The sequence below is a fragment of the Poecilia latipinna genome, unplaced genomic scaffold (assembly GCF_001443285.1).
Source record: "Poecilia latipinna isolate Pla-1442-1.1 unplaced genomic scaffold, P_latipinna-1.0 Scaffold1007, whole genome shotgun sequence".
Taxonomy (NCBI): domain Eukaryota; kingdom Metazoa; phylum Chordata; class Actinopteri; order Cyprinodontiformes; family Poeciliidae; genus Poecilia; species Poecilia latipinna.
Window position 1 is genome coordinate 63,505 of NW_015113623.1, and position 12,757 is coordinate 76,261.

Genomic DNA, 12,757 nt, shown 5'->3' on the forward strand with positions numbered 1-12,757 from the left:
AGCTGATATAATATGCAATCTAACAATGAAAGAAAGCACTATGCAACAAGGCAGGAATAATATAGGAACATAATATTTTAAAGGATATGAACTGATTCTGTGAAGTAAAAAATAAATGTTAAAATGTAAAAACACACCCACTGTGATGGAAAATCTCAATGATGGCAGTGAAGTGACATGCCCATTAAGCTTAGGGGAAAATAGTTTTTTTTTTTTTTCACACATTAACAGCTTTATTTGGGGGGCTTCTCTTCCTTGGTAATTTTAAAAGTTTTGTTTGTTGAGTAAAAACAAACGTTTTTAAATTACAAACGGAAAAGGGTAACGGTAATTTTATTTATATAGCACATTTTCAGCAACAAGGCAATACAAAAAGACTTTGTAGAATAAATAAAAAAACCTGTAAGAATTCAACAAGTTTTTCACGTCACTCGGAGTTCCTGGATTTAGAAGTCATTTCTTTGGGCGACACTGACCTCTGGTGGACTTCCCGGATATCGCTGGTGGACTTTCACTTTGCTTGGAGACGGATCGGAAATAATAAAGTAGTTTCGTTGTTTCAATTGGCATTGTGTAAAAAGAAAGAATACACGTATATATTAGTTACAGGAGACAGATGTTTCCTGTTTTTGTGCGGAGTGACTGGCGGTCCACCTGGAGCAGCCCTTCCCTGAGAACAGCTGCTCTCAAATCTCTCCCCTGAGGGATTTTCCGCGTTCTCCACCGACACAAACACCTCCCTGCGTAGACCGGGAAAAAAACCGTTTTCATCCTCACCAAACAACGTCTGTTGGCTTCCCATATAGTAAACATTTTTTAAGCAACAACCATGGGAGAAATGACAGGATCAAAGAGCTTCTCAGAAGTTATAAGTCAGATATTACAAGAGGAGCCAGCTGCCAGGAAAGATCTGGTTGATAACCAGAGCAACCTTCTCCGAGTGGCAGAGTACTGCGAGAACAACTACCTCCAGGTGAGCGAAGACCACTCTGAGCACCGAACAGCTTTTAATCAGGCATGATTTGATATGTGTGTATGTGTGTGTGTGATAATATTGCCACAGGCGGATGATCCGACCAAAGCTGTGGAGGAGACCAAGGCTCTGACCACCCAGGCTTTAGCCAGTGTCACCTACCAGATCAACAGCGTGGCCAGCACCGTGCTCAGGCTGCTGGACTCCCAGGCCATGCAGATCAAAGACATGGAGTCTTCCGTCAACCTGCTGTCACTGGTGAGACAGGAACACCCTCATCACCCCACAAACTCTCAAACCCTACCCACTGAAGACAGCTGTAAATTGGAAAAATCCTCAAAAAGGTTTTTACATTAATTTTAAACGGAGACTTTAGTGTCACGGAAGATTATAAAACAACAACATTTCGATACATGTAGGTCTATGTCTATGTACTGGACTGTATAGTTGCTTGTGGTTCTATTTGCATGAATTACTGCATCTGACATGGAGATCAGATGTTAGTGAAACATACCTTAGTACTGGTCTTAACCCTCCTGTCCTCGGGTCATTTTGACCCGAGGACACCAGGAGAGTTAAAGGGTCAGTATTATCATTTTATTGCACAATCAAGTAGCTGTTACCTTCAGTGGTTATGAAACTGATAGTAGAAGAAGGTAGAAAATGGTGCACAAAAGTGTCTGTGACAACTTTCAAGTAACCATACCCACTATAGGCTATAATATGTTTAACAAAAATATATTTTGCATTGTTTTATTGGTACTGTATTTTTCTAAGAAGAAAGATGTTGGGTTTTCATAATCATAAATGTTATTTAGTGTTTAATTAATCTATTTATATGAGGTTAGGTTTTTATTCCATTACTGAAAAAACTGAACTTCATAAAGATAATCTAATTTAATCAATTAGCTACACTAGTTTTGCTCTCTATAAGGAATAATAATCCATAGATCAAATAAAACTGACCAAATGAAGATGCACGTTTTATATTTCTGCTTAGGTCTGTGCATCAAATCAAAACAGGAATGAATAAATGATGTCAGTGTAATAATAAATAATTGCTGCTGCAGTAGGACTAAAGAACTAATTGTTTCTTTTCTGTTTTAAGTAAAAGTAATTCAGTCATATTGTACATGTTTCTTTTAAATGTTTGTGTAAAATGTGTTTTTATTCATGGTTATGACCATCATCTTGCCTTGAACCTCCTGATGGAGTCATGGCAGATTGTGGCTATTTGTAGTTTAGTCGACTATGTTCTGATCCAGGCTGCTGCGATCCACTTTGAGAAGGTGGCCAGGAGGGAGATTGGTGTCTTCACCACACCCAAAGACAAGACCCGATCCAAACCCATGGCCCCGCCCCCTTCAGGCACAGAGCAGGAGACGGGTTACATGAGAACTCCGATATCATACACCATCTTGGACACCGTTGGACACTATTTCCAGGTGAAGTACACTTCAGTTTGAGAAATATATCATCTTTTTCATAGCTTGTACACTTTCATTGACCTTCTACCCACCAAACTCCCAAAACCCCAACCTGCAGGTCAAAGAGCAGCAGCCCAGCAAGAACACAAAGACCACAGAGAACACGGAGCGAGCTGAAGAACACTCTGTGTATGTAGACATAAATCTCATCAGTACAGAGATCAGTCTTTGTACATTTCATCACATGACAACAAACTTCAAAGCTTTTCATTGGACTCTTGTCTGATAGGTAGTGCAAGGTTGTGAAGGGAAACGAAAATGACAGTTTTTCAACATTAATTTTATAGACAATTTGAGATGTGTCTCTACCAGGTACACATCTAGAAACTTAAATCTTCACCCATTCTTCTTGGTCTTGGAAGTTCCTGGCTTTGTCTTACTCTGGGAGGATCTAGTCTTGGTCTTGAAAGGTACAGCCAACGTCTTGGTTTTGATCTTCGAAGGTCGGCTTGGTGTTGGCAGGTGTTGTCTTGGTCTTGGTTCTGGAGGATGTGGTCTTGGGTTTGGTCTTGATCTCAGACATCCTGGCCTGTTCACCATTGTGATGGTGTGATCAGAGCAATGTGAGGTGGTAGACTGCCATCACACAAATCATTTTAAATGTACGTCATAAAGTCCAAATTCACAGTCGCGCCTTTTTACTGTGTTCCTTACATGGCTTGTAGGTTACTCCTACCTCGGCTGTTTCTTTCTGATCTGTCTGCTGTGTTCCTCTGTCGTGTGGATGCCGTGTGAGCACTAATGTTCCCTGAATCTCTGAGGTCATCGCAGAACAGCTATGCATACACTGAGAATAAATTAGACAGGTTAGTAGACATGTCTACTAACTAGATGACTTTTGAATGAAATTGATTTTACTTAGAAATGATTTTGGATCAGATTTAGAGGAATGCTTGTCTAAAATATGTCCTGTTGAGAGATTCTTCCACCTAAGCTGTGGATCTCTACAGAGTTAGTCTCTTTTGCTACTGTATTGATGTGATGAAGATATATTTTTGATAACATCTGATTTAGCTGAACCTGATGTAGAAGTCCTGACTGCTGTCCTGTTGTTTTGCCTCAACAGGTCGGCCCACGGCATCGCCGTACCTCTACCCTCTGTTCCCACTAAGCCCACAGCGAGCAGCCTGCCTCCCCCTCCTCCACCTGCTTCTGCCACAAACCTGCCCTCTCCTCCCTCCTCAATGGACACTGGCCTCCCTCCTCCACCCTCCTTTCCATCTCCATCCAATCTTCCCCCACCCCCTCCTCCACCGGCCATCGGCCTGTTGGACAACAGCTTCCTTCCACTCCCTCCGCCTCATGCTGCCAGCAGCACCGGTCTACCTCCTCCTCCTCCTCCTCCTCCAGCCAGTGGTGTACCACCACCACCACCCCCTCCCCCACCACCTCTCTTCTAGATGGTAGATTGTGTCACTCAGGGTTTTGCTAACTTTGAAGCAGAACTAAAGCAAAGTGTCTGTGTCTGTGTGTGCGTGTGTGCAGGTGTTTGAACCCTGAGCTGTTTCATCTGTGATTAATTCCAAAGCGCGAGCCCGAAGTGACATTTTCTGGTTTAGAAAATCTCTCCTTCAGCATTCTGTGCGTACAGAAGGTGAGCGGCGAGGATCGTCCCGGCGTGTCCCGACAGCACCTCCACCGCATTCCTTCAAAACAAGCTGAAACAGGGATTCCTGGTTTCCTGTCATCAGCTCTTCCATCACTGTTTCCTCTTCCCCATAACGTCCGTGCCTCATCATAATGAGGGTTACTTCAAACTGCAGCGGTCTGCGGCTCAACCCAGGCAGCGGTCACTTTCCTGTCTGGTCAACGTGATTCTAAGTCTCTAACACTGGCAGCTTTGACCTCAGTGTGCTCTGCGTCTTTAAACAGGCCACTGAGGGTGTGAACTGTCTGCTGCAAGTCATATTTAAAACCTCTATAATTAAGTGCATTTACTGTACCTGACAGTGTCTGTTACGCTGTACTGTACAAATAAAGATCTAGACACAGATAAATATGAAGGGAAACTTTTAAAGTATGTTGGTTTTAAGTTAAATCAATTTAATCTGAGAGAAAATGGATTAAATTCAACCATCTGAGAGAAATTAGTTATTTTTTGTAAGTTTCAGATTTGAGGGTTTTTTCTTTTTCACAAGTTTTCATACTTTTTTCTGTATTTTTAGTATATTTTGTCATGTTACCACCACAACAATCCATGTGCGGTGTTATGTGCAAACTGAATGAAAATGAATATGTTTCTAAACCATTTTTGCAGACAGAAATCAGCTGAGTGAGTCAGTCTGTCGCTCCAGGTTTGTCTCTACCAGATTTACACGACAGACTGAACAATTTGCCGATTTTTCCTTATAAATTGGCTTAAATTCTCCCAGATTTAATGAAGAGTGTCTGCAAAAGAGCAAGTTTTTATACTTTAATACAGCTTCTCAGTTTCATTTAGCTCTGGACTTTGACTGGACCATTGTAAAAATAAAGAAAATTGCTGCTCTTCTACTGATGAAAGGTGAAACTCGATCTCAGATCATTTGCAGGTTTTCCTTTAGAACTCTTCGATTTAACTTACTTAATCTCATCCCTGACCAGCTGCCCTGTTCAGGCTGGAGAAACGGATTCCCTCAGCATGACACTACCAGAACTTTGTTTTGCCATGTGGATGATTATTGTGTAAAGGATTCTTCATAATTTTGCTTTTACGGTTTTTAAAGCAGGTCAGCGACACTCAGTCATATTTTCTTCTTCTGTTTTCCTCAAAGAGTTGAAGTATTTCCCCAGCAGTGAATGTAATTCTCCCTCATGTTAGGATTCCTGTTTGGAGTTCAGGGCTCATTCTGCACTCTCCATAATCCAACTTTTTAAATGCGTTAATGGAATCATCAGCGTTGAATCTGTTTCATGTTTCATCTGTTCTCAGGAATGAACCCTTCATCTTCCTCATCATCCTGTTGTTACAGAGGAAGAGGAGGAAGAAGAGTACAGCACAATAATACTGTACTGTTTGTGCTGCTTTATTGTGCATATATAAGCAGATTCCCATTTAAAAAAAAAGAAGTTAATTTGTTTAGGTCATCAAAAAGTAAAAAACAACATATGCATAAATGATCTCAAGTTCAGCTGATGTTTTTAGAGCCTTTACACCAGTATTATGCTCTACTCAGGTAGAGCATAGTTAAAGTTTCCCACTCCTTCAACCTGATGCATTCTCTTTTCTTGCTGATTCCTCTAATAGACATTATGAGTTTTAATATGGCCAGATGTGTTGACAGTTTTATTTGTCCCAGAACCAACTTCTATTTTATAAAGACTTTATGTGACAATGCAAAGAACTGACTTTGTTTTGTAAAGTGGAAACAAATTATTTCATTCTACTTTATGTTTTGAACACTTTTTACCAATAAAAAAAAGAAATTGTAAAATGTGGTGTGAATTTGGATTTACCTTTTGTTGTTCTAATACACCCAAATGAAACCCAGTGAAACCAGTTGAATGGATTGAAAGTAACTAATCAAAATGAAACCAAGCTGGGAAATCTGCTTGGTTTCACTGTACCTCACAACACCCTCACAGTGAGGCACGGTGGTGGCAGCATCATGGTGGAACTTCACTTAACTGGAGCAAAGAAGAAGGGCAAAAAAAAGACTCTGGATATGAATGTTTGCCTAGATTACTCTGATGCTCATTTGTTATTCACAAGTCATTTTTATTACTATTATTATGTGTCAGTAAATTTTCTCGTCTTGTTGAGAGTCAGTTTGAAATCATTTTGTTCTATGTAACAGAATTTATTTGTAGGTTTTTTACCACAGAGAATTGAATAACATGTTTTTCAATTACAAATTTCTAATAATAATGGATTATGTAGGTGATATATATCACATTAAATATAGTGTTCACTTCTTGCTGCTCCTTTTCAAACAGAAGATTAGTGGGATTTTGTTCTTGGTTATGTTTGCATATTTTCTTGTCTTACAAAATATGCAAAGCTGGTCCAAAGAAACAAAAAAGTAACCTGACATCATGCTAAATGCAAACGGAAATCACGCATTTTAGATGTTTATCTAAAAATTATTTTATATTATTTATATATAAAATAATTACTGCACTGCACACAGAATCCCCCAAAAACATGTTGAATTATGTGGTTGTGACAAAATGTGTAAAAGTGTCAGGGGTTTGAACATAGCTCTGTACAATAAGTGTGACAAAGAGTGAACACACCCCTCTGTGGCATGACAGCGATGCTGTAAATGTTGGTCACTCTGCCTCCTTCATGTGACACATTATCATTTGACAGCAGCTCAGGCTCTGGAGAACTTCTGGATGTTTGGGATTCTCAAACAAGGTAAGATTAGTCTCTAAAACGTCCAAAGAGTCTGTTTGTTACATATCTGATCAGATAATAGATCTGAGACTGAGCTTCACTTGTCGCTTAAGGTTTAAAAAACAACAGATTTCAGGATAAATGTTAGAAGTATTTGATCTCAGATACTGCTGGTCTGTTCTGTTAAATCCTTCTAACCAACTATTATCGGTGCACATCTGAATGTTCATGTGAGGGAAACGTTGTCGGGTCACCTTAGGGCATAATCACTTGACTTGGGGTGTGTCAGTATCAGCTGGGATATAAAAGACATTATTTTCTAATTTGGCTACAAATTGCATCAGTCTGTTCAGTTGTTTCCTATTGATTTGGTGCAGGAACAGAAAACGCTCTCGTTTTGCCCAGTAGGTTGGTGAAACGATGCGCTTCGTCTCTCAGTGATGCCAGCAGGTCGACTTAAGTCCAGCTGTGACTGAAGGATGTTTCGAATGATGTGAGTTAACAATGAATTCAAGATGGCGTCCGTCTGAGCTCCAGAGTGTCTGTGTGAAAATAAACTATTTGTTCCCAGATTGCCGGTAGCAGTGATCTCCATTGCAGCCGTCCTCCTCTGCTTCTATCATCACTTGAAGAAGAGAAGAGAACAGCACGACGCCACGGTAACAATGCAAGTCCAAGCAATATGCAGACCAGAGGACCAGGTGGAAGTGGACACAGAGTTCAACCGACATACTCCACGCTACAGCACCGTGGGACAGCCGCCTCCATACTCACTGGTGAGGATGGATAAGTTGCCACCAACGTCAACTGTTACATTAAATTAACCCAAAAATGAACTTTCCTACCAATATACAAAAAACAATCACATGTAAATCTGAATAATGAAACACCAAAATTGATTTTGCCAAAAGCAGTTAGAGTGAAACCAGCCTTAAACCTTAAGGAAGCTTCTATGTGGCGATTTTTACCAAGTTACAAATAAACAGCAATAATTCAGTCATAAAAGAAAAAACGTGGGATTCATATTTTCACCACGTCATTCATTCAACTATGAATATCACAATTTCAAACTAACTATTTGACGTCGTAATTAAATATATTGGAGCTAAATATTCAGTTTGCAAACTAAAGTAAATATTTCAGTTAGTAAACTAAATGTTTAGTAAACATTTAGTTTTACTAAATGTAAACTAAAATTTAGTTAGTTTACTAATGTTTAGTTAGTAAACTAACTAAATGTTAGTTTACTAACACTTAGTAAACTAAATGTTTACTAAATGTTTAGTTTACTAATTAAATATTTAGATTGCTAAACAAAATATTTTGGAGCTAAATATTTACTTTGTAAAATAAATATTTAGCTTCCTTTTTAAAAATGTTATTTCATAAATGAATGAATAACATGATGAGAATATGACTGAAAAACAAGCTTCTTTTCTCTTATAACTGATTATTTCTGTTTGTGGCCGTGTAACAGCGCCCCCTAACAGTCAGCGACTATGGCTCAGTGGAAGCTGCAATCTGGAAGTTGTGGCTTTAATTTCAGCTTCCTCTGAAATTAAAGCCAGTGTGTTTTCCCATTGATGTTCATCTGGGAAAACACACTTAGCCCTCCGTTGCCTAGCAACCTGTTTGGAGAACTTGTGTATGCAGTCAGATGAATGGTTGATTTAAATACATCAACACAAAATCCTCAAAGTAACGTTTTTCTCATGCAGGTTGACCCCAAACTGACAGGTATCTGGCCGGGCGAGGCCCCGCCTCCATATCATATGTATCCCCTTGCTTCTCATTGGATGACTCCCCTGGAACGTGGACAGCTGACCCCACCTGCCTTACCCCGCAGTCAGCACCGCTCACGGAGAGCATCCTTCAGCTGAACAATCAGATTTTATTTGAAATATTAGAAGATATTATAAATATAGTATAAAATATTCTACTACTAAAAGAAAAAAAAAACACTGATTTAACTCCCTTTACTCTTATACCCCAAAATAAAACCCACAGGAATAAGTCAAAGTATTGACTTACGGCTCAATACAAAAACGTGCTACACTTTTCAGATTTGATTTTATTTTTGTTTTAGTTTAAAAACCATTTATTTTCATATAATTTTCATTACACATCATTTGTGTTGGAGCGTTAGATAAAACTGCAAATAAACTGACGTTTTAGGTACAAGTGAGATGAAAAATATATTTTCAAAAAATTAAAAAATATGAACACTTTTGCATATATGCATATCAAAATTACTTAACAAAAAGAGTGCAACATTTTTAACCAACTGCATTTTTAATAAACTTTTCATATGAAGATCAGAATAAAGAGTACTGCACACCAGCCGAATCATCAGAGCACCAGGTGTTTCTTTGATATTCTATACACTCTTTATTACAATACAGTACTTACAGGCTGAAAGAAAGATTAAATGGACAATAAATAAGCTGACAGAGTTATGTGTTTATTCCTAAGGAACATGTACACTGACAGAAATGAAAAGTTCCATGATGAAAAAATAGTTTCCTTGGCTTTTGAACCATATTAAGGCAAAAGTAAACATGAATTTGAAGCCACTGGTAACCGGTTTTACATAAAAGTAAAAAAAAAAAAAAAACTATCTTCCATCAAGAGTCCAATAAGTAAACGTTAAGGTCAAATGTTTCCCCTTCGTTAAACAACGCACACAACAGGTCTAGGCTACTGAAGGTGTTACGGTTTGATTGTTACTGGTGCTACGGATTAAACTCAAACATCTGCTGCATCCTCTAACTGTCAGGACGAACGCACAGAAATCAACATTCAAAAAGGAAAGAAGATGAATGAAAACTGTCTCAACATGAACATCCTCCATTCTTCCCAAAGCAGAAATGTGTGTGTTTCCTTTCCGGTGCGTCAGTCAGTGTATTGCATGTTTATTTCAGTAACTATTGCCATTTTTTAGCACATTTCTGAACACGTACAATCATACCATGTGATCAAATGGCAAAAATATTAAGTTTTCAACACAAATGTGACATTTGGTATCTTTCTTCAATCCTTCCTACAGAACAAATGTAAACATTTACACTACATAAAGTATTTAAGATTTGTGAAGGCTAAAACTGTCCCTCCGGCATTTAAACTATCTCACTACAACTCGTCGTCGTCTCTAAAGCCTCCTCAACAAACAACCAGTTTTGACAAATTAATCACAACTTGACATTAGGGTCAACAGAGGAACACTTAGTTTGTACAAAAAAATGTGTCTCCGTGAGGCTGGTCGCCTGTGCCGATGTCCGCCGTGCGGCTCCATCGGCGCAGGTGACGATGCGTCCTCCGACTCTTTGTGGGCAATGCTCAGAACACCCAGCTGACCGGCACCCACTGATGCTCCATGGAGAGCTTCTCCAGCGCCACCCGGAGGCTGCGGAAGGCTGCCTCCAAACCATCGTTCACGATGCAAAGATCAAAGTAATGTCCGTAGGCCCTCTTTATGCGCTCGCTCTCGTCCACTGTCCTCTTTAGTTCAGAGTCCTGGGACCAGCACATTGGAGAGAACAACAGCGCTTTTAGACTTATGCTAGATTTATCTACCATGTCACTTTGTGAAATGCAACTCCAAATCAATTGCCAAAAAATTATGTTTTTGTTCATTTTTCAGAATAAGGTGAGCTGAAATGCTGCTTAACATGCTATTGGCTGGCCATTTCCAAAGCATCCAATCCAGGCGTGCCATTGATTTTCCTTAGCCCTCATTGGAGCCACTTTGAGAAACACTGGTCTAACTTGTTCAACTTGACAATGTAATAAACTAAATTGGAAGAACTTTATTTAATTACTTGTCACCAATTTCAGTATTAATTTCAGTATTCAACTGTTCAGTTTTTTCAGTGCAGTTCAAGTTAGATGATGATAAATGATGTTCTGAAGGCTCAGGTGAATCCTGATGATATTTATTTTTTAATATCCATTAGGTGGCACTTTATAGTTATGGCTGATACTAAGTACAAAAAATTATTGAAAAAGTATCAAACTGTTTTTTTTTTTCATAAAATAAAATTAATGAATTAAATTAAGTAACTTTTTTCAGAGGAAAAATAATCATTAAGAAGATCAATTGAGAAATAAGTCTAATGATCCAAACACTCACCGTCATCTGCTTAGTGACGACTCCTGATTCAATGGCTGACCTGTTCATTGCTTTGAGGACTTCAAAGTCTGGGGCTTCAATGAACACAACGTAGGGCAGGAATTCAGATGTTCGCAGCACTTTAAGGGCCTTCAGAGGAAAAACAGGTACAGTGAGGATAGATTCAAACCAACGGAGAACAGAAATTCAAAAAGCTCCAAAAGGCAGTCAAAACTTAGCAACTTTGTCAATAAATTTAGCAACTTTTCAGACCTCTAATTGGAGATTTTGGCAACAACACTTTGCAGTGTCAGTTACAAAAAATAAAAAAAAACAATTAGTATCAGGTCAGACTTTCTAAAGATTAGTGATCGGCCTGAAAACTGTAACTGGTGCAGCCCTAGCTCCAAACATCAGGACCTTACTCTACCATTAATAAGATCAGCCGTATCTTTTTCCATCTCTCTGTAGTTTTTTATTTCAGGTAAACCTTAAAGATGTGTTTGGTTAGTGTGTGAGTATTGACAGGTATAAAAACAGAGTAACAAACTTCACCTGTGGGTTGACGTCCAGGATGCAGATCTTTCCCGTTTCTATCACCTCATGTATGGAGTTGATCTTCGTGCCGTACAGGTTGCCGTCGTACTCGCCGTGCTCCAGGAAACGGCCGCTTTTAATGTCACACTCCATCTCGCTCCGCGACATGAAACCGTACATCTGACCGTCTCGCTCGTCCACCTTCGGCTTCCTGGAGGTGACTGAGCGATGGAGATGCATTCAAACACAGAGACAGCTGTCTGTCAATCAGCTGTCTGAATGAGCTTTTAGGCAATCCTGTGAAGACACTGTTGCAGTGATCGATGCATCTAAAGATAAAAGCATGGATGAGTTTCTCTTCAGGTGATAGAAGGCTGACTTTGAACTCTGAAGGTTCAGATCTGAGTCCATCAGACTCAGACTAGTGATCAGGTCATTCCAGACCTGATCACTATTTTCTAGTTGTAGTAACTGAAGCTGAACTCTAGATCGTTCCTCTTTATGTAGAAAGATAATAATGTCAGCTTTGTTTCTGTTCAGTAATGGCACATCCATGTATTCTACTGCTCTCCATTCAGTCTGACTGATCTTGAGCTATTTTTCACAGAGCAATGGTCAACAATCTCCAGAAACTGACCAAATAGAACATGTGAAACAAATAGTGTGACCAAAGACTGCCTGTTCCAGTCACTCACAGGGTATGGTGGTCCCATAGCGCTGAGGGTCCAACACCAGCAGCTTGTTCTTCAGACTGCGTCGTCCGACTCCCTGCGCTCCAATCAGAACCAGCGTCTTCCTCCTGAAAGGAGGGACTTTGGCAACCTCTTCATAGATCCGCAGTTCATGTCGATCAAATTCTGAAAACAAAAAACACATGAAAAAAAAATCAAACAAAAAGGAAACAGAACAAAGAATAAACGATGACAAACTGTAAGTAATCATTTCATACACATGTGAAACAAAATGTCAGGATCCATTTACCTGCATTCTTGGTGGTTAAATACATCATCTTTTTTTTCTTCTTACCGCCCATTCCTGCACACAAGGGACCTAAAACAGAGAGAAAACATAAAATAAGTTAAACCCCCAAGCCTCTGTAAGCTGAGTCCATGGTACTGAGTTATATTCAATAAACTGGAATAAGCGCTCAGATGAGACTTGTTTGTCAGATTAAAAATATCCTTTGAAGTTAACAACCTTTAAGCAGGTATCAAACATAATTTTTTTTAAAGTTTTTTTTATTATTGGTCAGATCTAATATTCTCATTTTAAGCTGTGCTTACTGCCTGGAAACTATCAATATTTTTCAGGTGTTGACTGGGAAAATGTTTAGC

At 39.2% G+C, this 12,757-nt stretch overlaps 2 protein-coding genes across 5 annotated transcripts in view; one reads left to right on the plus strand and one right to left on the minus strand.

The window, feature by feature from the left end:
* Positions 1-469: 469 nt before the first annotated feature.
* Positions 470-5,541, plus strand: abi3b (ABI family, member 3b). Of its 2 annotated transcripts, none has more exons than XM_015050704.1 (5): positions 470-973; positions 1,064-1,231; positions 2,239-2,418; positions 2,519-2,589; positions 3,527-5,541. In XM_015050704.1, the coding sequence occupies exons 1-5, from the start codon at positions 830-832 to the stop codon at positions 3,858-3,860; spliced, it is 897 nt and encodes a 298-aa protein (XP_014906190.1). In that variant the 5' UTR covers positions 470-829; the 3' UTR covers positions 3,861-5,541. The 2 variants fall into 2 exon arrangements, with proteins under 2 accessions (XP_014906190.1, XP_014906191.1); XM_015050705.1 differs by lacking the exon at positions 3,527-5,541 and adding an exon at positions 3,126-3,285 and having other exon boundaries at positions 472-973.
* A 3,677-nt stretch (positions 5,542-9,218) lies between these two features.
* mpp2b (MAGUK p55 scaffold protein 2b) overlaps positions 9,219-12,757 on the minus strand; it is a 51,228-nt gene continuing 47,689 nt past the window's right edge. For all 3 annotated transcript variants that reach the window (XM_015050715.1, XM_015050714.1, XM_015050713.1), the window contains 5 exons: positions 12,405-12,473; positions 12,119-12,280; positions 11,442-11,644; positions 10,908-11,036; positions 9,219-10,291 (listed from right to left, as the gene is read on the minus strand). In XM_015050715.1, coding sequence (XP_014906201.1) covers positions 10,115-10,291; positions 10,908-11,036; positions 11,442-11,644; positions 12,119-12,280; positions 12,405-12,473 — 740 coding nt within the window. In that variant the 3' untranslated portion in view covers positions 9,219-10,114. The remainder of the gene's footprint in view (positions 10,292-10,907; positions 11,037-11,441; positions 11,645-12,118; positions 12,281-12,404; positions 12,474-12,757) is intronic.